Genomic DNA, 25,250 nt, shown 5'->3' on the forward strand with positions numbered 1-25,250 from the left:
AATCTTACCAATAACATAGTTTGGTAAAATGTTAACATGTTTTGTATGTTATATGTATTACATACTGTATTCTTACAATAAAGTAAATAAAGAAAGTGTTAAGAAAATCATAAGAAAAGAGTTGTTTAATTTAAAAATGATGAGTACGTGAGTACATTTTTTTAATTCAAAAATGATGAGTGCAGTACATCACTGCACTGTATTTATTGAAAAAAATCTGTGTATAAGTGTACCCTCACAGTTCACACTGTATTGTACAAGGCTTGCCTGTATATCTTTAATGTCTTTATTATTTAACTTTTAAGATACTAAATACTATTTAATTTTAAATTAAATTATGTAAATAAATAATATTTAATATTTATTTATATCTTTATTGGAGGAAGATAACCTGCTCCCTACAGCCCGAGCCATGACAAATTAGAGCAATTATCCCAAGTACCTACGTTGCTGAAGAGGCCAAATAATTGGTTAGCAACTTAGAGGGGCAGCTAGTATTCCAAAAACTTCTTCATTTTTTCCCAGAAATGGCCCAACAAGAAATCATTTCAAATTGAAATAATTTTGAGTTTAATTTGTAGAGATGTATCTAAGTATACGTAGCATCTTTGTTTATCTTCTTGTCTTATCCCTCTTGTGTCAGAGGACACTTTGATGTTCTGGAAAGGAATAGCTGATGTAGGGCTGATGGAAGAGGTTGTCTGCAATATACAGAAGGAAATAGAGGAGCTACTCAGGGGAGTTCAGCAGCGACTCATTCAAGCTCCCTTCCAGGTAACAGGTAAGTGCACTAATTCCAACAACAGTGGTCATTTTATTGAACACTAACAACTGTAGGCAGATCCTGTTAGTTTCATGAAAACACTGGGGTGTCAGTATTATTATCCCCATTTTACAGATTAGGAAATCAAGGCTCATAAAAGTTAAGTTACTTGTCCATACTCGATAATAAGTTTTTGAACTCGGTTCTGGTCATGCTCTTCACAGGTAATTTTTGCCTTTATAAATGGTGCCAGAAAGCAGGCTCTCTCTCTATTACATATAGATAGGTAGAGTCTGAAAATTGGAGAAAGCTACCTGGTTTTAGATGAGTCTCATATATATCAGTTTAGGGTTTCCAGAACAATTGTGTGCACTTACAGCTCTTTCCAAATACCCATAGGGTACTTGCTGCTGTGCATAATGTAAAAGGATGCTCTAATCATTTGATACAAAAGGGTTGTGATGACAGGCATCTGGCTGGCTTAGTCGTAGAGCATGTTACTCTTAATCTTGGGGTCATGAGTTTGAGCTCCACATTGGGGGTAGAGTTTACTTAAAAAAAGAGTCATAATATGGGGCGCCTGGGTGTCTCAGTGGGTTAAAGCCTCTGTCTTCGGCTCAGGTCACTATCTCAGGGTCCTGAGAGCAAGCCCCGCATTGGGCTCTCTGCTCAGCGGGGAGCCTGCTTCTTCCTCTCTCTCTGCCTGCCTCTCTGCCTACTACTGATCTCTGTCTGTCAAATAAATAAATAAATCTTTTTTTTTTTTAAAGAGTCATTATAATATCTCATAAGCTTGTGTGTCAGTGAGTTCCTAGATTTGTTACTTGTGTCTTACTACCTCTCTATAATTCATACATTATATAAATACACTTAAACTTTACAGTAGAATCTTTTTTTCATGTTCTTGGAGGGGAAAAGGCAAGTAATTTAGAAAGCAGGGATGAGTCTTTTAGGGTGATCAAGGAAGGCCTCCCTAAGGAGGTGGCTTTAAGCAGAGACCTGAATTGAAGAAGCTAGCCATGTGATGAGCTAGGAGAAGGAACTTTTCAGGTAAAAGGAACAAAGCCTTGAAGTTGCAATGGGCTTCATAGGTTCAAAGAATTATAGAAGCTCTGAGGCAGCCACAGTGGACGAGGATATAGGAGAGTGATAGGTGATAAGGTTGGAGAGGAATAGAGAGGACAGTTTAGTTTTTTTTTTTTTTTTTAAGATTTTATTTATTGGGGGCGCCTGAGTGGCTCAGTGGGTTAAGCCGCTGCCTTCGGCTCAGGTCATGATCTCAGGGTCCTGGGATCGAGTCCCGCATCGGGCTCTCTGCTCAGCAGGGAGCCTGCTTCCTTCTCTCTCTCTCTGCCTGCCTCTCAGTGTACTTGTAATTTCTCTCTGTCAAATAAATAAATAAAATCTTTAAAAAAATAAAAATAAAAATAAATAAATAAAAAGATTTTATTTATTGGGGCGCCTGGGTGGCTTAGTGGGTTAAAGCCTCTGCCTTCGGCTCAGGTCATGGTCTCAGGGTCCTGGGATGGAGCCCCACATCAGGCTCTCTGCTCAGCAGGGGGCCTGTTTCCCCCTCTCTCTGCCTACTTATGATCTCTGTCAAATAAATAAATAAAATCTTTTAAAAAGATTTTTAAATTTAAAAGAAAAAAAAGACTTTATTTACCTGAGAGAGAGTGAGAGAGAGAAAGCACAAGCAGTGGGGAGAGGGAGAAGGAGGCTCCCTGCTGAGCTGGGAGCCTGATGTGGGGCTCGATCGCAGGACCCTGGGACCATGCCCTGAGCCGAAGGCAGACACTTAACTGAGCCACCCAGGTGCCCCGAGAGGACATTTTAGATAAGCTTTGGTTAGAACTTTGGTTTTATTTTAAGGTGATGGTAAGCCATCATAGTTATTTTGAGCAGGGGAGTGAAAAGGATTTATTTACATTTTTATAGTTTTATGTAGTTGTATATTTTTTATTTTATTTCATTTATTTTAAATATTTTATTTATTTATTTGACAGAGAGACATTGAAAGAGGGAACACAAGTAGGGGGCTTAGAGAGGGAGAAGCAGGTTTCCTGCTGAGCAGGGAGCCTGATGCGGTGCTCCATCCCAGGACCCTTGGATCATGAACTGAGCTGAAGGAAGACGCTTAATGATTGAGCCACCCAGGCACCCCTATTTTTTATATTTTTAAAAGATCACTTCAGTTGCATGTGGAGAATAGACTGTATGGGGCAAGAAATCAGTTGGGAGGGGTGTGTGCTAGCTCCAGTGGTGGAAAGTGCAGCTCTTTTTTTTTTTTTTTTTTAAGATTTTATTTGTTTATTTGACAGAGAGAGAGATCACAAGTAGGTAGAGAGGTGGGGCAGGGGGTGGGGGTGGGAGCAGGCTCCCCGCCAAGCAGAGAGCCCTGATGCGGGGCTCAATCCCAAGACCCAGAGATCACGATCTGAACCGAAGGCAGAGGCTCAACCCACTGAGCCACCCAGGCACCCCGAGAGTGCAACTCTTGATCTTAGGGTTGTGAGTTCAAGCCTGACATTGGGCATGGAGCCTACTTAAAAAAAGAGAGAAGGAAAAAGGAATCAGTTGGGAGATTCCTAAAGGAATTACTCCAGGCAAGAGATGATGGTGGCATGGATTAGAGTGGATAGTGGTAGACCTGGGAAGAAGTGATCTTACCGGGGATATATTTTGAGTGTGGAGCTGACAAGTTTTGCTGAGGGACTGGATGTAGGATAAAAGAGAAAGACAGAAATCCAGGATGACTCATACATTTTTGACCTGAGCCATGAATGGTAACAACATTTCCTAAGATGAAGATCACTGTGAGAGTTATAGTTAGTACAGTTGGTACTAGTTAGTACTAGTTGGTACTAACTAGTTAGTACTACTTGTTGTTGTTATTGTTTTTAAATAGACCCCATAGCCAGTGTAGGGCTTGAACTCAGAACCCTGAGATCAAGAGTCACATACTCTAGAGACTGAGACAACCAGGTACCCCTCAAAGTTAGTTTTGACTTGGGGCACCTGGTTGGCTCAGTGGGTGGAACATGTGACTGGTTATCTCAGGGTTGTGAGTGCAAGCCCCATGTTGGGCGTAGAGCTTACTTTTAAAAAAAAAAAAAGAAAGAAAAAAAAGTAGTTTTGACTTGCTAAATGATTATGAAGCCTCCAAATGGAGATGTTACTCAGCTAGATGGAGTATGAAATCTGGCATGCGGGAAAGAGGTTAGGGCTGGAGATCTGCATGTGGGAGTTCTCAGCATGTACATGTTATTTAAAAGCATGGAACTGGATGAGATGATTGTGGAAGAGAGCTGTAGGTGGAGAAGTGGTCTGAGTTAAGGAAGTAATGACCACAACTACTGACAGTGCTTTCAAGAAGTTTTGTTTAAAGAGGAACAGAGATAACACTATGAATAACATTGCATGCCAGTTCCCATGTTTGACACTTAAAATATGCTGTTTCTTAAAAAAAAAAAAAAAAAACTCGATTTATTTGAGAGAGAAAGAGCAAGCAGGGGGAGCAGTAGAGGGAAAGGGACAATCAGACTTCATGCCAAGGGCAGAGCCTGATGTGGAGCTCGACCTCACAACCTGAGCTGAAATCAAGAGTCGGACACTTTACCAACTGAGCCAATCAGGTGCCCCTAAAATACGATATTTCTAATCTTCATGTCTGTCTTGCCAGGTAGGTATTATTAGGCCTTTTTGTCTCAGATGAGAAAACTGAGGAGTGAAATGACTTATCTAAGTTCACACAGATAGGAGGAAACCATAAAACTGAGATTCAAACTTAGCTCTATCTAGAGTGACCATGTTTTCTAAACCACAAGTCAGAACTTATAACCAGATGCGAGATTTTTTAAATTTTTATATTTATTTATATGGAAAGATGTGTAAGTTATAACAAAGTTAATTATACATGTGATAAATCTTTACCAAAATTTTTTAAAATGCAATTAGAATAGTATCATCATTCCTGGGTTGTTTCATATTTATAAGCAGTAAAACAGAGAGCTGGGGAAACACTTCTTTTTTAACTTGACAGGCATGTCTTTGTTTTAAATAGATGCTGCTGTTCTCAACAATGTAGCACATACATTTGGCCTAATGGACACAGTGAAGAAGGTATTGGACAACAGAAGGAACCAAGTAGAGCAGGGAGAAGAGCAGTTTCTCTATACTCTGACAGGTGTGTATAACTTGTTTCCTCTTAGATGATATTATACTAATATCCTTGAGTCTTGCCATTTCTTTGTGGACTTCTTTTGGGACTGGCTTCCTTCCTTCCGTCCTGTTTTCCTTCCTTCCTTTCTACTTACCTACCTGCCTGCCTTCCTTCCTTCCTCATCATGGTCCTCCTTTCATATCTTGGAGGATTAAGATGTCTGCTCAGTTGCTCCATTTATTCAGTAATATCAATAGTGACAGAAGAAACAAATTGGCCTTTGTTTTTGTTACATTATCTGTATTGCATCTTTTGATAATTATAAATTTATCACCTTCTCCATTATTTGTGGTATTCAGAAATTATAAGCACATGAATAATTTAACTCTTTTTATCAAGTACTTAATTTATGCTGTCTCTGGAATGACCTGGGTGGCTCAGTCGTTAAGCATCTGCCTTCTGCTCAGGTCATGATCCCAGGGTCCTGGGATCCAGTCCTACATCAGGCTCCCCGCTGGCTTCTTCCTCTCCCTCTGCTACTCCCCCTGCTTGTGTTCTCTTTCTCTCTCACTGGCAAATAAATAAATAAAATCTTTAAAAAACAAATTTGCACTGTGTCCAAACTAGGTTGTGGAAATACAATGTTGAATAAGACAGCTTCACACTCTTCATGGTGTTTAAGGAACTCAGGGGAAAGCAGACATAGAAATAAGTGCAAAAAGTAGTCAGCTTTGTAACTGAGGCATATAATGGGTATGGGGGAAGAACAAAAGGAGTTGTCACTTATACCCAGAGAGAATCAAGAAAAGGTTTTGGGTAAGGTGGGTGAGAGATACAAAACAAGTCAGAGGTATGGACTATATCACCTTTGAATGATGCAGAATATATTATAGTTAGTCCTTAAGCCAAGAGGCAAGATTATTTGGTAAGAGAAGAACAATTTATGGGTTTTTTTTTTGTTTGTTTTTTAAGATTTTATTTATTTATCCGAGAGAGAGAGAGAGAGAGAGAGAGAAAGCAGGGGATTGGGGCAGAGGGAGAGGCAGGCTCCCTGTCAAGCAAGGAGCCTGACATGGGGCTGGATCCCAGAACCCTGGGATCAGGACCTGAGCTGAAAGCAGACACTCAACCAACTGAGCCACCCAGGTGCCCCAATATATGTTGTCTTAAACTTAACCAGTATATATTTTCAACTCAGTTTACTGAGTATTATGAGATCCTTTTCATTTGATCCTCCTAAGAATGTTAGAGGCTATTGTCCCTGTTTTATAGATGACCTAGTATAGGCACAAAGAGGATAAATATTTGCCTTGGGGCCACATCAGTACTTGGCAGTGAAGCTTGGAATAGAACTTGGCTTTCTTACTCCTAATCCAATGCTTTCACCTTGAAACTTCACACTATTCAAAAAAATGGTTTTTGTTAGGAATGTGGGCTTTTGGCTCTTTATCCATATATTTTTTTTTAAGATAGGTTTAATCATAGTACACATAAAGTTTTATTTTCTGCTTTTTCCACTGTGACATATTAATATTTTTCCAAGTTGCTACACAGTACTTTATCTAGACATTCTTCTAAGGATGACATTTAAATTTTCAGGTTTTTCTTTAGTAGCTTATTTTGTTGCAGTGAACTTGTATGAATATAACTTTTTCTTTTTATGTGCTTTTAAACTACTTCCCAGAACTAAGTTTCAAGTTAAATGGTATTGAAAATTGTTTTATGGATATTTATGACTTGTTGCCAAATTTCCAAGAATATAATGTCACCATTTTGAACGTACCAACATTGGATGTTGTGATGTATAATAGTCTCTGATTTAACTTTCTAAAAAATTATAGATGTAATTGTTAACTTCTTCAAAGATTTTATTTATTTATGAGAGAGAGAGTGCACAGCATGAGAGCATGAGCAGGGGGTGGGGGCAAAAGGTGAAACAGATTCCCAGCTGAGCAGGAAGCCTGATATGGGACTTGATCCTGGAACCCTGGGATCATCACCCGAGCCAAAGGCAGATGCTTAACTGACTGAGCCACCCAGGTGCCCCATGTAATTTTTATCTTCTTGAGGTTTACATTTCTTTGACTACTACTGAAAATGGAAAAAAAAATGCAGTATTTTGTAACGTATGAGGCAGTATTTAAAAATTTTGAGTGAAAAAAAAAATTTTTTTAATGTGCTCTTGATCCCTGCTTACTCCTTTGATTCTCAGCAAGGAATTGATTTGCTCTTGGTGTTCCATAGGAGCAAAGTGCTCTCCAGATGTAACTGATTATTGAGTGCTTCTCAGGTACTAAGAAGTAGAAGAAGTTCTGGTCTAGAACCCGACTCACTAGTGGTCACCAGGGCTGGATTGTACATTGGGAAAGGGATAGTGATAGGCATATTGTGATGGAAAAGCCAGCAAGTTGACCTTCAGAAGACTTTTGTCTTGGCCCAAACTCTAAGACTTTAAGTAAGTCACTTTACCTCTCTGGGTCCCAGTTAAAAAAAATGAATGTGTTAATGCTCTAAGACCTCTTTTAGTGTTTATAATTCTTAGGGACTTCCTCTGTAATTTTCTGTAGAGTTTTCTGGGTGCTAATGGTAGACGAAGGCCATTTGGTAAACTAAGGTCACCAGCAAGGTGATCCTGCCTTGAAGGACAATTTGGGAATCACTGCTTTTTTGGAGCAGCCATTGTAGTTCCTCTGTAGGTCCATGTTAGTTCCAGAAGGATTGTGCAAATATTCCTTATTATCATCTGGAGACCCAGGCAGGGCATCTATAAGCCACAGGATCAACAGCAGGCTTCTTTGGTTTGCATTTTGGTGACAGGTGACAAAATACCACAGGAGCTTCTAGGACTGGGCTGTAGTAGGATCACAGCCTGAAAATGATTCTGAATTGTTGCCTTGCCTATAGTCACACAATGAAATGTAGTTGCTGGAGGGATTTTAAAAATCATCCAGTTTTGTTTCTTGTTTTGAAAACAATGAAACTATATAGTGGCAAAGCCAGGGCAAGACCTCAGGTTTCCTGACTCCATTCACTGTTCCCAAGAATATACTTCTCTCCACACAAAGTCTGTCTTTTCTTTCCAGAGTTGGAACGCCAGCTGGAAGAGCAGAAGAAGCAAGCTCAGGATCACAGGCTGAAATCCCAGACGGTTCAAAATGTGGTACTGATGCCTGTGAGCACTCCTAAGCCTCCAAAAAGGCCCCGGCTCCAGCGGCCAGCTTCCACCACAGTCCTGAGCCCTTCTCCTCCGGTCCAGCAGCCTCAGTTCACAGTCATCTCCCCAATCACCATCACCCCAGTGGGCCAGTCATTTTCCATGGGCAATATTCCAGTGGCCACCCTCAGCCAGGGCTCCAGTCCTGTGACTGTTCACACACTGCCTTCTGGCCCTCAGCTCTTCCGCTATGCCACAGTGGTCTCCTCTGCCAAGAGCAGCTCCCCAGACACAGTGACCATCCACCCCTCGTCTAGCTTGGCACTGCTAAGCTCCACCGCCATGCAGGATGGGAGTACCCTGGGCAACATGACCACCATGGTGAGCCCCGTGGAGCTGGTGGCCATGGAATCCGGCCTCACCTCAGCAATCCAGGCTGTTGAAAGCACCTCGGAGGATGGGCAGACCATCATTGAGATTGACCCAGCCCCAGATCCAGAGGCTGAAGATACTGAGGGCAAAGCAGTCATTTTGGAGACAGAGCTGAGGACTGAGGAGAAAGTTGTGGCTGAGATGGAAGACCACCAGCATCAAGTCCACAATGTGGAGATTGTGGTCTTAGAGGATTAACTGGGGATCTCGGGGCCAGGAGATATGTTTTGGTTTGGAATTTTAATTATTTGTTTATTTTTATCATTGTCCCACTCATTTCCACATAGGATCCTTTTTTTTAAACAAAATCTCTTTGTTGTAACTGAAAATGTTGGGTACCTCCCACCCCCTTATTGAAAAATGGACAAAAACAAAGCTGTCCTTCCAGAAGTTGAGAGTAGGTCACTCAGTATCCTAATCCTTTTACACCAAGAAAGTTACTTCTTTTAGGGGAGGCATCAGGATAATCAGAAACCCTGTCCAGAAAGCCCTTTCCAGGCTAGTCTGTCTGTGTACGCATGTGGTTTTAGTTTTGTAAAGATGCATTGACCAAACTCTGGAATGCAGATCTGACACTGGAAGGCAGCGCACCCACACATGGAAGTGGAAGGATACTTTTTTTGTGTCCTGGAAAGGACCCTCAGAGGCCGCTGCAAAACTGAAATGAAAGAAAAGTTGAACTGTACTTGGAGGGGAAGGTGGCATACCAGCAGCAGCTTAAAAAGGGAAGTGCTTTGGCCAGGATGGGGCAAGGAAGTTATCTTAGCTCCAGAAGTGCAACTGATGCCTCTTGATATCTCGAAGGGTTATTACCACGGTGCCATTTTGAGAAGAGGCCAGAAATAAGTGGAAGGGTACATCTCCTTGGACCAAGTGGCATCAGGGGCCCAGGGGCCTGTGGCTTTGCAGAAACAGGAATCCCTGGTTGTCACAGCTGTGCTTTGTCATCGAAGCTCACCTTCCCTCCCTTCCCAACTTTGTCAAAGCACTTAACCCTCCTAAATTAGGATCAGTCCATTCATTTGCAAATATGCGATGTGGTGTAAATTTCTCTGGTTCTTGGACTGTGGCTGTCCTGGGGGTGGGGCTCCAAGGCCGTCATTTTTATTGCATGACTCCAGGCGCAGGGAGTTCCTCATCTAGACCAGCTGCCCTTTTTGGTGGGGCCCTTTTTTGGCTTTGGAACCAAAAGCAGCCACTCATTTGGTGCTTCCTCTTGTTCTACCCTCCATCCCTCAATTGTTAATGGCATCTGTCTCCTGGATCCCACGCTTTTCAGCTTTTTGGCTGATTGGAGAACAGTGACAGGTGCCTGCCTGCCTTCATTCTCTTTTAGATTCATTTATACCATTTATACCACAGATGTTTCTGTGAGATATTAAGCTCATAAAAAAACCTTAGGCTTTGCAGGGAAGACTCAACAGCCCCGGCATATCCTGAGGCACCAAGTAGATGTCTCCTCCTGAGCAAGCTGGACTCCCTGGGAAAGAAGCATTGTCTGCAACATTATATTATAGGAAATGTACCAGGAATGTCAATAATAATATCTTGGGGGGTTATTATTATTATTTTTATAATGTTGTTTGTATATTTAGAGCTGGGCCATTTTCCGTGCTGTGATTCCTGCTCTTTGACCATCTTCAGTGTTTGGGGCAAGAGTGGATCCTGGTTTTTATTTCTTTGATTGCATTGTTTACTGCACTAGGACAAATATAGGGAAACTGCAGACAATTTAAAGGAAAACAAGGTCAAAAAAGAAAGCACACACCTTAGGAGTGGGAAGCTTTTTTTTTTTTGGTTTCTGGTTTTTAATTAAAAGCAAAACTTTGACCTATAGTTTCCTTTTTTTTTTTTTTTTTCTTAAGAGAAGGCACCCACCTGAAGCCATGTTTCTTCCAACAGATGTTGGAAACCCTACTGTCAAGCAAATGAAAACTGTTTTGCCATCCCTCAGATGGCTTTAATAGCTAGAGAAGCCCCTCTAACTTGGGAGGGCCAATCTTAACAAGCCTTAAGGGTTAAATTTCTGAACCCCATATAGTTGTGGCTTTGAGCTTTAAAATTGTATGGGGTTTTACTTTTCTCTTCAAAATGTTTAATAGATGTAGCAATCAGCTTAGAACAAACCTTTGGCCCTTTAGTGAAGGAATTGGCTTTTATTATTACTTCTTTAGGTTTTCTGATGGTACATAAACAAACCCAGAGTTTCTATCTAAGCCTAAAACTGCTACTTGAACCTAGAAAGGCACATGTCATGTGCTTATCATGGTTTTTAGGGACACTTTTCTCTTTCCCAGAGATGGGAGGTCCAATTCAGGACAGAGGAGGAGCCCTGGAGAACACCCACACACTAGCTCAGGTTCCTTACTTTCCTCCTTCAGCTGTCTGTAGTGTTTTAAAGTAGTGTGAGCATCACAATTCCAAAGTCAAGAGATCTCCTCCTCCTGAAGACAGAACCTGTTTACTTTCACTATCTGAATATTCTGGCTGGTGGAAATACATGAGCTTTGTTGTTTTCCTGGTCTTCCAATAGCCTGTCGTTATTGCTAGCTGCTGTGTTCCTGGTTGTTGAGAGGGGGTTTCCTCAGAGCCCCGGTCTAAACAATCTCAGTGTGAGAAATATGCAAACCATTGGTATGTGCACAAGCAGTTGCAATGAATCATTCCTCAGGCTGACTTGGCAGTAGCCATCTATATTTCTGTTCATTCATTAAATAAACATTTATAAGTACCATCTACGTGCCAGGCTTTGTGCTAGGCACTGGCAGTACAGAGATGAAGACAGAGTTCCTACAGAGATGAAGACAGAGTTCCTACCCTCAAGACCCAACCTCATACTTCAGAGGTTGTCTGGAGTGAAGAACTATGTTTCAATATAATTGGTTTCTTTTGTAACCCTATGTATTTTATTTCGTGCATTGAAAAACATTCTGAAAATTGGTCCATAGGTTTCAGCAGACCATAAAAAATACAAAAAAGTTAAGCCTTTTCTAATGAGATACTGAAACATCATCATGTTGGGGTTAGTGCAGCCACGTAGCTACAGGGTGGGAGCTGAGAGAACAAAGGATCAGGCACCTAACCCGGCATGGGGAGGTAGGTGGGTACGGGAGTACTTCTGGGAGAAGGTGTATACTCAAGCTAGTTTAGGACAGATCATTTTGGCTAGGTTTTTTGGTAATCCATTTTCAAGTAGTGGGGCTTGCTTATATAAGAGGGGAAAAAAGTCTTTAGTCTCTTGCTGCTTCTGCCTGCAGAGCTAGGCAGAGTCAGCAGCATGGGCAGTCTCCCAAGAGTACCCCACTGGAAAAAGCCAAGTCATGTGTTAGCTTCTCTGAGTTTCCATCAGAGGAATCCAGTGCCCAACTGGAGTTTAGCTGGTAGAAGGTAAATGGCCCCAACCTTCCTGCCATGTGGTTTCCACAAAGGCCTTGGAGTCATCTGTGCAACTGTCTCACTGGTTATGTCCCTGCCTTGTTCTTTTCCTCTTTCAATTTCCAGACTCCTTCCGTGCTCTCACCCCCAAAACAAAACAACTCCCAGTTATTCTAAAGTAAAAAATGGACAATGTACTTGAATAATCAAGATTCAAAGCCACTTCATGTGAAGTTTCTTTCCTACCTCTGTCTACATTAGGGAAGGAACACCAGTGTTAATACAAATACCTTGGAAATTGATACTCAGTTCAGGTGGTCTGACACTCTTTTTAGTGGTGCATTTTATCCCATTTCATGAAAGGCACTAAGGTAAGTGTGGTGGGAAATACTGGTATTGGTAACATCTGATTATAAAGACAGTATAATCAAGCATGAAATATGTAATTACTAGTTCACTGAATTATAACTGGTCCAGGTTTTAGTACTGTTAGGAGGTCAAAAGCATAAACGAAAGATTGATTTCTGAAAATGGGCATGAGGTTGTGATTCACTTTGGGCAATGCTCTTGAGCAAAGAGTCCTCTCCGAGAACAATGTCACAAACTAGGCTAGTCCCTGCATTTTCAGACAACTTACCTAGTACAGTTCACAGATTTCCTCACCCTTAACATACCTCTTGGGGGAAATTCCTGCATGGTCTAATGTATTACAGTAAAAACTGAGGTTGTTGCACTAGACAAGGTATCGGTTCTGTTAGATTTAGACTCTGCCCCTGGAATTTCTCTTAGGCAACCCTAATTGAATGCTTTTCAAGATTCCTTCCCAATCCAGGAACAACTTTCTTAGTCCTGATATCTATAATTTGACTTCCTCTAGAAGGTTCTACTTTCCTCTAACTTCCTTACCCATACTCCTCTTCCCTAGCCCTAGGTTTTAGGAGCCAAAGTTGATTTGCCTCCTAAATTCTGCCATGTCAGTGATTCTGTCTTTCTACCATGTCAGTAACTTGAGAGAATCATTTTTGTCAAGGGACCCTCAAGACCCAAACCTCAGCATACATCCATAGTCTGCAGTCTAAACCTAAAACAGTTTCCCCAACTCCATCAATCACTTGAATTAAAGCACCTTTGGGATGTTCTTGTGCAGTGACTATCTAAAACTTATCTTTTTGGTGGGGAGTAGGGGGGAAGGCACCTGGGTGGCCAGTAGGTTAAGCATCTGCCTTTGCCTCAGGTCATGATCCAAGAGTCCTGGGATCAAGCCGTGCATTGGGTTCCCTGCTCAGAAGGGAGCCTCCTCCCTCTCCCTCTGCCCCTCCCCCCAACTCATGCATGTGCACTCGCTCTCTCTCACTCTCTCAAATAAAATCTTAAAAAAAGATTTTAGTCATTTATTTTTAAAGATTTTATTTATTTATTTGGAAGGGAGAGAATGAGAGAGAGGACATGAAAGGGGGGAGGGCCAGAGGGAGAAGCAGACTCCCCACTGAACAGGGAGCCTGATGCAGGACCAGATCCCAAGACTCCAGGACCAGGACCTGAACCAAAGGCAGTTGCTTAACCAACTGAGTCACCTAGGTGCCCCAAGATTTTATTTTTAAGTAATCTACATCCATCGTGGGTCTTGAACCCACAACCCTGAGATCAAGAGTCACGTGCTCCACCAACTAAGCCAACCAGGTGCCCCTAAAGCCTATCTTTCATATCCAACTGATTCTCTACCTATGGGCATGGCCCAGGCTAAGACATTCCTGTTTCCTGGATAGATAATTTCGGTCCAGTATGATTCCTACTGCCACTTCACAACTACCTGAAATTTCTGTTAGGTTTTATGAGCCTCTCAGCCTATAGGAGACTACAGCCTACTTGGAAATTGCCTCTGGGTTCTCCTCTTGCATCTATGGTTTCCAGTTCTGTACTTTTACTGATAGTTATGGCTAGCAATATGGTATATAGGAATTTGCTTTTCTAGTTTGAGAATAAGAATGAACAATAGTATTGTATCACATCTAAGGGTTAATGTGAGCTGGGCAGTGACCCAGAAGGAAAGACAAGTTCCTCAATGGACTCTGTAGGAGCTTCTAAAGAAAGCATATACAGAGAGGGTTTAGTTGCATTCTGAAGTATATGTTTATATTTTAAAAACTACTCTGCTGTTTCCTCTGTATTACAGAGCAAACTGGAAGCCCAGAGCCCTGATTCTCTGGAGACTTTGGCCCACATTTTTGTTTTAACTTTTTATGAAATATAAATGCATACAGGAAAGTGCACAGATGACTGTACAATTTGGTAAAGTTAAACTGAACACACCCATTAAATCAGCTACCGGATCAAGAAAAAAAAAAAAATACAGTGCCTTACCCAACCAGGATAACCACCATATGCTCTCCAACACCATAGCTCAGTGTTACCTGTTTTTGAACTGCTCTGTGACTGGCCTATTCTTTTCTTTTCTTTCTTTTTTATTTTCTCTCTTTCAAAGAGATAATGCAGGCACCAGCACACACATGGGGAAGGGGAGGGGCATAGGGAAAAGGAAAAGGGAAAGAAAATCTAAACCAGGCTCCAGGTCTAGCATGGAGCCTGATATGGTGCTCAACCTCAGGACCCTGAGATCATGACCTGAGCCAAAATCAAGAGTCAGACCCTTAAAAGTGACTGAGCCACCCTGGCACGTCTAGCATTTTCTTATTCAATATTATGTTGTGAGATTCACCCATGATGTTGTATGAAGTTGTAGCTGGGTCCTTCTCACGGCTGTGCAGAAACTAACTGTGTCATAGCTGATCCATCCTAAGGATGGGCGTTTGAGGGGTTTCCAGTTTGAAGTTATTATAAATAGTGCCTCTGAACATTCTTGTCCATGAATTTAATAAACATACATATGTATTTATGCCTTTCAAACATTAGGACAGTTCGCATGAAAAGTTCAAGAGAAAATTTTTCTTAAAAAACAAAAACAACCAGGGCACCTGGGTGGCTCAGGTGTTAAGCATCTGCCTTGGGCTCAGGTCATGATCCCAGGATCCTGGGATCAAACCCCTGCATCAGGCTCCCTGCTCAGCAGGAAGCCTGCTTCTCCCCCTCCCACTCTTCCTGCTTATGATCCCTCTTTCACTCTATCTCTGTCAGATAAATAAAATCTTAAAAAAAAAAAAAACCAAACCAAACCAAAAAAAACCTAGAAGATCTGACAACACTGGGTCCACATTTCCTCATAGCAAGCCTTGTCTGGAACTCAGTCCTGTCTCTGGTGGAGCACAGTGTCTTCACCACGTGACCCTGTTCCTGTCTGTCATTACAGAAAGACCCAGACCTTCTTCTTTGGGAGCCTGTTTTTTTGATTCAGTAATCTCTTAGGACACTCTTCCCCGCAGATAACTGCAAAGCTTATTTCCTCACTTCCTTCAAGTCTCTGGTCACATGTTACGTTATCAGAGAGGACTTCCCTGACCACCCACACCATGAAAAATGGCAACTTCCCCTGCCCTGTGCTTTCTAGTTTTCTTTACCCTCCTTTATTTTCCTCCATTTTATGTATCTGATTTTTTTTCCTCCCCAGACTAGAATGGAAGCTCCATAGGCAGGGGATCTTTCTTGTCTCTATGTCACTGCTGTTTCTGCAGGCCCTAGAACAGTGCCTGCCTTGTAGTAGAAGCTGAATAGGTATTTGATATGTGAACACTAAGTAGCCAATACTCATTGAAGAGGAACTATGTACCAAGCATTGTTCCAAGCACTTTACATATGTTAACCCATTTGATCCTCCCAACTATCCTAAGTGGTGGATAACATTATTTACTTCATCTACAATAAAGAAACATATTTATATTCTATCCTAAACAACAGATACTTTTGAGTCATTGTTACTCATCAAACTAGTCTTTAAACTACTAGGGAAACTTAATACCTAAAAGGAGCCCTTCAATGAATCATATAATGGTGTTTTATTTGATAACATGTTTCATTACCACTTAAGTTAAAATTTTCAGCTTGATCAGGCTGCAGTTTAGATAGGATTGTGGAGATCTGGAGCAGTGGTAGCTGCTAAGATTTTGTGATCATGCTGGGCAGTAAGTCCTGTTCCCCATCTCTCTAGGATTCCTGATAGGAAGTACTGGAGGGAGGGAAAGTTCATTTACTGGATGAAGGATTTTAGAATCCAGATAATCTGTACTTCACAGGAAGTATCACTTTGATTTTCTTTTTTTCTTTCACTTTTTATTTTTTTAAAGTAATCTCTATGCCCGGTGTGGGACTCAAACTCACAAGCCCAAGACTGAGTTACACACTCTACTGACTGAGCCAGTGAGGTGCCCCTGATTTATTGCTTTGTTAATGGCCCTGTTTGAAATGACACTGGTGTCAGAGTCCTTGCTTAGAGCACCTTTATTTCTTTTCTTTTTTTTTGAAGATTTTCTTTCTTTTTTTTTTTTTTTAAACATTTTACTTATTTATTTGACAGACAGAGATCACAAGTAGGCAGAGAGGCAGGCAGAGAGAGGAGGAAGCAGGCTCCCTGGGGCTCGATCCCAAGACCCTGGGATCATGTCTTGAGCTGAAGACAAGAGGCTTTAACCCACTGAGCCACCCAGGTGCCCCGAAGATTTTATTTCTTTGTCAGAGAGAAAGCACAAGCAGGGGGAGCAGCAGGCAGAAGGAGAAGCAGGCTCCCTACTGAGCATGGAGCCTGATGCGGGACTTGATCCTAAGAACCTGGGATCATGACCTGAGCCAAAGGCAGATGCTTAACTGACTGAGCCACTCAGGCATCCCAGAACTCCTTCATCTCTTTGTTAGGGTCCTACTGTGCAGAACCAAGTCCATGTGCCAGTTGCTACACAGGGACCCTACTCCGCAGAACATTGATAGCACTGCAAAGGCTTTGCTAACTGAGCAAAAAGCTAATACTCTTACTCTAGGAACTATGAGAACTACTTTGCTACAAAAATGCTGAGTTCACCCTGTCATTGACTGAGACACTCTGGGTAGACTTTCTGAGCAAACTGGACACAACTTCTCATATATTTGCTTTATTTATGTTCTCCGTAGTTCCCACCCAAGAACCAGGGAAGGATTTATCTGTAAAACATTGTCACACATAGGAGCACCTGGGTGGCTCAATTGTTAAGCATTTGTCTTCGGCTCCAGTCATGATCCCGGGGTCCTGGGATTGAGCCCCCCATCAGAATTCCACTTGCTTCACCTTCTCTCTCTCTCCTGGCTTGTGTTCCCTCTCTCTCTCTCTCTCTGTGTCAAATAAATACATAAAATCTTTAAACAAATAAACAAAACATTGCCACAAATAGTTCAGTCCCACATTCATTGGTTTACTTATTCTTTCTTGGAAACTTAAAATTGAATCAGCCCCTCCGGGGGGGTCCCTGGCTTCATTTCCCTTTGGCATTATCTCCAAAAATCTTGTTTGCCCTTCATTTTTCTCTCTGATTGTCTTAGATTGAGACCTTAAGCTATTCCCTAGCACACTGCTACTTGGACTTTTAGATATCATGTATCAATAAAAGAAAAAAAAAAGTCTTAGGAACCAACATGGGGTTCTTGACATTATATTTTACTGAATAAGGATTTTTTAAAAAATGGCCAACTCTTACTGGCATCATTTGAAAAGAAAGGGCATTTTTACATCAAAAAGACAGGAGATAATCTCAGAATAAAGAACAGTCCTTTACAGTGAATACATTAAGCTTTATGAAAAGCTCATTACATTATCATTACCTTTCTTTCTTCCTGGAGGACTGGTGAAAATTTCTACTCTTACCTCTTGACTCTGAGTTGAATCTTCAAGGCTCCTTTTGCAGGCCCTTTCTTGGTGCTGTTCTTCTCTGCCCTCCAGGTCTCTAACAGCTGCCTTTGGATTTGCACAGCTGTGAATTGCTAGTGTCCGGAGGCCACCTGGCCCAGTTGCAGGTTTTTTCTTCCTTTAGCCTTGTTCTCACATTGCTCTTTTCATGCTTCCATTCAGACCGTCATAAAACACACCTGCACATTACAAAGCCAATCATCCACCTACCCTGGGATTTCCATAGTGCCTTTCTTTTAACATTCAATTAAGCTAATTAAGTCTCTGTACATTTTTTAAAAAGTTTATATTTTTAGTAATCTCTGCACCAAATGTGGTGCTTGAACTCATGTCCAGGAGAACAAGAGTCACAGGCTCTTCTGACCGAGCCAGCCAGATGTCCCTGCACATTTAACTTTTTAACACATATGTTGGCTCCACCAGATTTTCATTAGTAAAATGGGGATTGACAGGACCAGGGAGAATTTTGAAAATGAATGAGAACAAATTAAGTCAATGAGTATTTACTTAGCTTGGGGATATAAAAATTCAATGAATAGGGGCGCCTGGGTGGCTCAGTGGGTTAAGCCTCTGCCTTCGGCCCAGGTCATGATCTCAGAGTCCTGGGATCGAGCCCCACATCGGGCTCTCTCCTTGGTGGGGAGCCTGCTTCTCCCTCTCTCTCTGCCTGCCTCTCTGCCTACTTGTGACCTCTCTGTCTCTCTCTGTCAAATAAACAAATAAAATCTTAAAAAAAAAAAAATTCAATGAATATTTACTCAGCTTTGGAATATAAAGATCAATAATAAAAATGCTCCTTGTCCTAGTAAGCAGTTCTAGATTTACTGGAGAAGCAATATGTAAGCCCAATGCTTGGTTCTCTTGACCTGGGGTCCATGGTGTATAGATGGGCTTGGGGAAGGGTCTGCTCAATGAGATTGTTGGCAAAAATTTGGGTGCATGTACCTTTTTCCAAGGACAAAATTCATTACTCCCATTAGATTATCAACTGAATCCCAAACTTCCAAAGGAAAAATAAATATTGATGTGAATTGTTTTAATGCACTAAAATGTTAAAATAAGGAAATATGGCTAATATTATGAGTGAACAAAGAACAGAGCACCTTTCTGCTTGGGCGAAGAAATAAGGCATCATTTGATGAGGATCTCAAAGATAGATAGGAGCTGGGTAGGCAAGATGAGAAGGGCATTTGAGGCAGAAAGAACTGCATGTGCAGAGTTCTGGGGTCCAGAAAAATACATGTATTTGGGAAACAAGTTCAGTGTGGCTGGGCCAGAAGTATATGGTGAGAAATTCACAGGGCTATGGAGTGGCAAACTTTGTACATTGTATGGACTACAGAGAACCAGCGGAAATTTTTAAAAATAGGGTTTTACAGGGCACCTGGGTGGCTCAGTGGGTTAAGCCGCTGCCTTCGGCTCAGGTCATGATCTCAGGATCCTGGGATCGAGTCCCGCATCGGGCTCTCTGCTCAGCAGGGAGCCTGCCTCCTCCTCTCCCTCTGCCTGCCTCTCTGCCTACTTGTGATCTCTCTCTGTCAAATAAATAAATAAAATCTTTAAAAAAAAAATAGGGTTTTACACTGTCAGTTATATGAAGGATGTAAACATTTCTCTATTCCTGCCTTACAAAGGGGGGGTGACTTGGGTCTTGAGGTCTACTATTCCTGAAGGCTGGAAACGTTTGAGGACCAGAGCCCAACAATCCAACCCCAGACTACAGCATAATTCTGAGGAGTATGCAAAAATCTGTACTCTTTGCTACTTCTTTTTCTCTCTGATCCCCACTCCTCATTTCATGTATCTGGAAGGACTACTTTGGTTTCTACCTTCCAGAGATCTAAAACAATGGAACCCGAAGGGACCTTAGAATTTGTTTTGGTCCTGTGTCCTTCTTTTACAGTCTTGGAAATAGATTTTGAGTGAGGGAATGATTTACTCTCCTTATCTCCCCTTGTATCGCTCTGGTCTCTCTCTCTCTCTCTTTTTTTTTTTTTTAAAGATTATTTATTTATTTGACAGACAGAGATCACAAGTAGGCAGAGAGAGAAGAAGGGAAGCAGGCCCCCAGCCGAGCAGAGAGCCCGACACAGGACTCGACCCCAGGGCCCCGAGATCAGGAAGGCAGCAGCTCAACCCACTGAGCCACCCAGGCTCCCCTCTTTTGGTCCATTTCTAACCGTATTCACTGCCACTATGTTAGAGCATGACCTTTTGCCTGGACTTCCTACAATCCTCTTCTAACTCCTCATCTACTATCTCCTCCCTAGATCTATTTCCCACACTGCAACCAGAAGGAACTCCTTGAAACATAAACCCGAGAATGCTATACTTCTGTTAACTCTCTCCTTGCTGATCATCATTAGCAGCTAACGACTAAAGTCCCTGTTTTCCTTCTTTCTCCAGTCTCATCTGCTCCCACCCTCTCTCTCATTATGTGCCAGTCATGCTGGCCTCCTTTCCATTCCTCATCAGTGCCAAGCTCCTTCCCACATAGGGCCTTTGCACATATTGTTCCCACACTTCCCTTCCCTTCCTGTCTGGTTAATTTCTGGTCATCCTTCAGGTTTTAGCTGAAGCTTATCACCCAGGGAAAACTTCCTTGCCCTCCCCCACTCCCACCCCCCCTGCATCTGAGCTAGATCCATAGGTGTTTCCTCGTTGCACTTTGTACAACTGTAATTGAATAACTATTTATTTACTGTTGTTTTCCCTGACTGTCTATAAGCTTCAGGAGTAAAGTGAACTCTTAAGGCTTTCTCTCCAGCACATCGCCTAGCCCTCAATACATACTTAAAAAAATTTTTTTAAAAGATTTTATTCATTTATTTGACAGAGATCACAAGTAGGCAGAGAGGCAGGCAGAGAGAGTGAAAGGGAAGCAGGCTCCCTGCAGAGCAGAGAGCCCAATGCGGGACTTGATTCGAGGGCCCTGAGATCATGACCTGAGCCGAAGGCAGCGGCCTAAACCACTGAGCCACCCAGGCGCCCCTACCCCTCAATACATACTTGTTAAAAGAGATCTCGAGTGCTTTTTCCACCCAGTGGCAGAGACAAAGCTAGAGAGGCCATTTCCAGTCTAGTATTCCTTTCTCAAACCATGGGGGGGAGGGGGGTTTATCTCAGTAAGATGACACACCACACTCCAGATTTCCTCACCCTTTTCCTGGTGATTGAATTTATTGTTCTTGTGTTTCTCTTCAGGGGCCTGTTACAACCAATCTGGAGAATGAATACAGATTTAGAGATTACCCTTGCTCCAAGGATATTTGCGTTTTAACTCCTGAGAACTTCTGGAGGACAGAAAGTAATCCCAAAGGAGCTACAGTAGTCCTCTTTTGCCCATGGGGCACGTGTTCCAAGATCTCCCAGTGGATGCCTGAAACTGCAGATAGAACTGAACCCTATATATTGTTTTTTCTCTATATATAAATACCCATGATAAAGTTTAATTCATAAAATACACACAATAAGAGATTAACAACAATAATAAAATAATTATAACAATGTATTGTAATAAAAGTTATGTGAAGGCGGCCTTTCAAAAATATCTTATTATAGCTTTCTGTGCTCACAGTCCTGGTGGTGGCAGCAGGCTCACCTTAAACATGCAGTAGGACGTCAGCAAGTTTGGGGACCTGCACCTGTTGCAGAAATGCTCTGCCTGCTACTGTGTCATTGGTCCTAATGCATGTGGCTGGGGTTGACAAGGTGACAGGCAGTTTCAAATGGCCAGCTTAATATTTTTTTCTAAAGATTTTATTTTATTTACTTGAGGCAGAGAGAGAGAGAGAGAACATGAGCAGTGGGGAGGAGCAGAGGGAGAGGGAGATGTAGGGCTTCATCCCAAGACCCTGAGATCATGAACTGATCTGGAATCTGTGGTGCAGAGATGTTAGTGGAAGTGAAAGAAATCCACGCAATTTCCTCAGAAAAGAGGGAGAAGAGCAAAAGTCCCCACAGCAAAGGCAGGCACCTAACCTACTGAGCTACCCAGCCACCTCTCATATGGCTAGTTTAAAACCTCTGCTACCTATGAGGCCATTCACAGGTTAGGTGAGTCAGATGACTCCATCCTCTGACTGGCAGAGGCTGATGGCATTGTTTCAAAGAACTTCTGACAGGAGAGGATTATGGATGTGGGATATTTGTCATAAATAAATAACAAACCCCCCAAATATTATAATATACTCACTCCTCTTGCGATAATGTGAGATAATAAAATGTCTATGCGTTGAGATGATGTGAAGTGAATGATGTAGGCATTGTAACCTGGCATTAGGCTACTGTTGCTCTTCTGACCACATGTCAGTACAATAATCTGATCTAGACCACAGTTGACCATTGGTAACTGAAACATAGAGTGAAACCTCAGATAAGGGGGAACTATTGTAAGAAAAATTTAAAGCACTAGAAATGTCATTGGAAGGAGGGAATTTTCACTATTATCCCTTAATGGGAGTACAGGAAAGGAACCTGCAATGTACCAGACTTGCTTCCGTGTTGTTGTATTTTTAAGCTTTTTCTTCACAACAAATCTGTTAAGTAATTATTTTCCCTTTATCAAATGGGGGAAATCTCTGAAAGTTTCCAGTAATTTACTTAATGCTACAAATCTGGTGGTGAGGCCAGTATTTAGTCTCTCCTCTTCCCAGGACATGATTCTTAGTCAATCCTCTTTTCATACTATCATGCTGCTTTCAAGGGTAACTGTAGGCAACTGCTTATTTTATACAAAAATGTGGGCTATGGGGTTAACTGGCTGTCTCAAAGAAAAAGGTTACTAGGTTTCTTTATTCTCTTGCTGGGATCTCTGCTCTGAGACTTGACATTCTATTGTCTTTTCCAGAAGTCCATTACATATATAGGTGTCTGATCTTATTCCTTCCAACCATAAATATGATATAAATATGATTATGGGCAGAAAAAAGTGCTTTCAGCACTTTGAGCAAAATTATAATGCAAAATCCAAGATGCTGTGTTATCATTTATTTTACTACTGAGTCCACCAAAGCCTCCTGTTTCCAGAGAGTGGATGGTATCAGGTTGATCCTTAATAGTGCATTATTTATCTGTTTACTACTATTTGCAATAATAAAAGCTATTAGGAGATGGGCTGTCCTAGGATCAAATATCCCTGCATGAGTTTGGGTTTGTTGCTGATTAAGGATGCTTTTGCCCATATTATGGATCTCCTCTGGATTTTGATTCCTGAATACAGGATTTCTCGTGGGCGTGGAGGGACACTATTATGTTTCTCTTAGTGTCAGATACACATGACTATTTAATAGCTTTGTAACCTTGGGCACATTGCTTAACTAACTCTGTTTCCCCAGTTGTCAAACAGAGACTAAAGACTATTTGGAAGGTGCTGCTTTAGAATGTTCAAAAGCACCTATCAGGGGCGCCTGGGTGGCTCAGTGGGTTGAGCCTCTGCCTTCGGCTCAGGTCATGACCTCAGGGTCCTGGGATCGAGTCCCGCATCGGGCTCTCTGCTTGGCAGGGAGCCTGCTTCCTCCTCTCTCTCTCTGCCTGCCTCTCTGCCTACTTGTGATCTCGCTCTGTCAAATAAATAAATAAAATCTTAAAAAAAAAAAAAAAAAAAAGCACCTATCAACAAAACGTAACCCACAGCAGATATTCAAGTAGAGTTAATTTCTCTCCTTCCCCAGATAAGGACATTCTCTCTTCAAGTCCATAGATTTAGAGATTCTTGGGAATTGTTCAAAGTACACGGAACATTTTGTGTAGATGTATGTGGTGTGCTTTTCTTGGAAATAAAGGCCACAGTTTAACAGATTCACGGTGGCCAACGATTTCCCTAAAAAAAGAGCTATAGATTGTCCTCCCTGCAATGTCAAATCTCTTTTGCAGGGTACCGGATTTTTTGTGGATGTTTTTGTTTTTTGAGCACTCTCTTTGTAGTCCAACAGAGGATAACAAGGTCCCTGCTGGTAGTGGTGGTGGTGCATATTTCTCGGGGGGCTGTGAAGTTTCCCTGGGGGCTGTGACCCCTATCAGGATACCCACCCTTCCATGGGGGTGGGGTGCCATTTGCAGCTGGGAGGCAGGTTTATTCTGAGGTCTCTCGCATTCCGGGGGTGACTTCTTCATTGAGAAACCGGCTTTTGTGGGTTTTCTCCAGCTAAAGCTACTCCCTCCAGGTGTTAGTCAAAACCTCGTGGCGCGACCCTGGGCGCCCCCACCTTCCTATAGGCCCCAATCCCGAGGCGATGGGGGCGGGGAGGCCGCACTCGCCGCTTCCGCTCCTCCAGCCCACCAGAGGGCACTGCGGCCTCGTCCCTTCCTTCCCGGAGTGCTTCGCGCCGGACGCCTTCCGCGTGGGTGAGTGAATGTGAGAGTCAGCGTCGCGCCGCGCGCGCCGTCCGCCTCCGCCGCTGGGCGCCCTTATTTCGGCTGCGAGGGGCGGGCGCGCGCGTAAAGACATAGAGACGAGCGTTGAGCTCTCGGGCTAGAGCGTCGCCGAGTCGGAGCCGGAGCCCGAGCCGCGCGCTGTGTCTCCGCTGCGTCCGCCGAGGCCCCCGAGTGTCAGGGACAAAAGCCGCCACCGCGCCGCCTGCTCCCGCCGCCAGGGCTCATCCGCCGCCGCAGCCGCCCTGACGAGAGTCCACCGCTGTCGCTACCCGCGAGGATCCGAGAGCCATGTCGGCCAGCAGCCTCTTGGAGCAGGTACAGGCCCGGCCCGCATGCCTCGGCCATTGTGTGAGGCGAGAGGGAGCCCGACTAGGCCCGGGCCCGCCGCCCCCGGTCGGGCCGAGCCGAGGCGGCGCCTCTCGCTGGCCAGCTTTCGGGCCTCTCAGGCCGGCCGCGCCCAGCGCCTCGCCCTCCGCCCGCTCTCCCCGCTTCTCTCCGGGCCTCGGAGCCCACCGGCCGCGCCGCGTTCCCTCTTCTCAGCGGGCCTCGTTTTCTTCCTTGTTTCCTTCCCCTTCCTTGAAACGCTAGTCTCTCGCGTTGTTTCTGGCGCGTCCCCCGCTTTTTCTCCGCGGGCCCCGCCGGCCTGCGCTTTTCCCCGCCTCCCATTTTCAGCCTCCCCCTCACCATCATTCCTGACGCCTCCCTTCAGGCCTGCTCCTTTATTCCCGTCTCCGACCCGGCTTTAATTTGTCTTTCCTTTTCCATTTCTTCCTTGGACGACTTGCTGCTCGGCGACGTTTTCTTCGCCCGCAGAGACCAAAAGGTCAAGGAAACAAAGGTGAGCCCAGCTCCGCCGGTGGCCCTGGGCCGGGAGGGGGGACGCCGAGTAGTGGGGGCGGGGTCTCCGGGAAGCGCCCCAGGGAGAGGACCTTTCGGAAGCCGCTTAGTTCGCAGGTGCCTCACACTTAAGTATTTGACCCTTTCGGTGTGTTCTTGCAGCTGGCGAACAGCTTTTCAGTGAACAAGGAGTAATTCATTAAGGGTGGGGGTGGATTCGGTTTTGAAATGTCCCAGGTCCTTAGTTTCCTGTAGGTCTTAGAAGGCCTTTGTTTTTCATCCTCGTGGATCACTCTCTGGAAGTACTCACATGTGATGGGGGAGGGGAAGC

The 25,250-nt window shown here is 43.2% G+C and overlaps 2 protein-coding genes across 9 annotated transcripts in view; both read left to right on the forward strand.

Annotated features, from left to right (window-relative positions):
- The window catches only part of GMEB1 (glucocorticoid modulatory element binding protein 1), a 36,592-nt gene extending 25,347 nt beyond the window's left edge, over positions 1-11,245 (forward strand). For all 7 annotated transcript variants that reach the window (XM_059136096.1, XM_059136103.1, XM_059136097.1 and 4 more), the window contains exons 8-10: positions 644-781; positions 4,827-4,949; positions 8,009-11,245. In XM_059136096.1, the coding sequence (XP_058992079.1) occupies positions 644-781; positions 4,827-4,949; positions 8,009-8,709 (962 nt within the window). In that variant the 3' untranslated portion in view covers positions 8,710-11,245. The remainder of the gene's footprint in view (positions 1-643; positions 782-4,826; positions 4,950-8,008) is intronic.
- Positions 11,246-24,077: 12,832 nt separating this feature from the next.
- Positions 24,078-25,250, forward strand: part of YTHDF2 (YTH N6-methyladenosine RNA binding protein F2) — a 28,347-nt gene continuing 27,174 nt past the window's right edge. Inside the window, exons 1-2 of one of the 2 annotated variants that reach the window (XM_059136215.1) lie at positions 24,078-24,397; positions 24,896-24,920. In XM_059136215.1, the coding sequence (XP_058992198.1) occupies positions 24,371-24,397; positions 24,896-24,920 (52 nt within the window). In that variant the 5' untranslated portion in view covers positions 24,078-24,370. The remainder of the gene's footprint in view (positions 24,398-24,895; positions 24,921-25,250) is intronic. The other variant, XM_059136214.1, reaches the window with a different exon arrangement.

The sequence above is a fragment of the Mustela lutreola genome, chromosome 10, assembly GCF_030435805.1.
Source record: "Mustela lutreola isolate mMusLut2 chromosome 10, mMusLut2.pri, whole genome shotgun sequence".
Lineage (NCBI taxonomy): Eukaryota > Metazoa > Chordata > Mammalia > Carnivora > Mustelidae > Mustela > Mustela lutreola.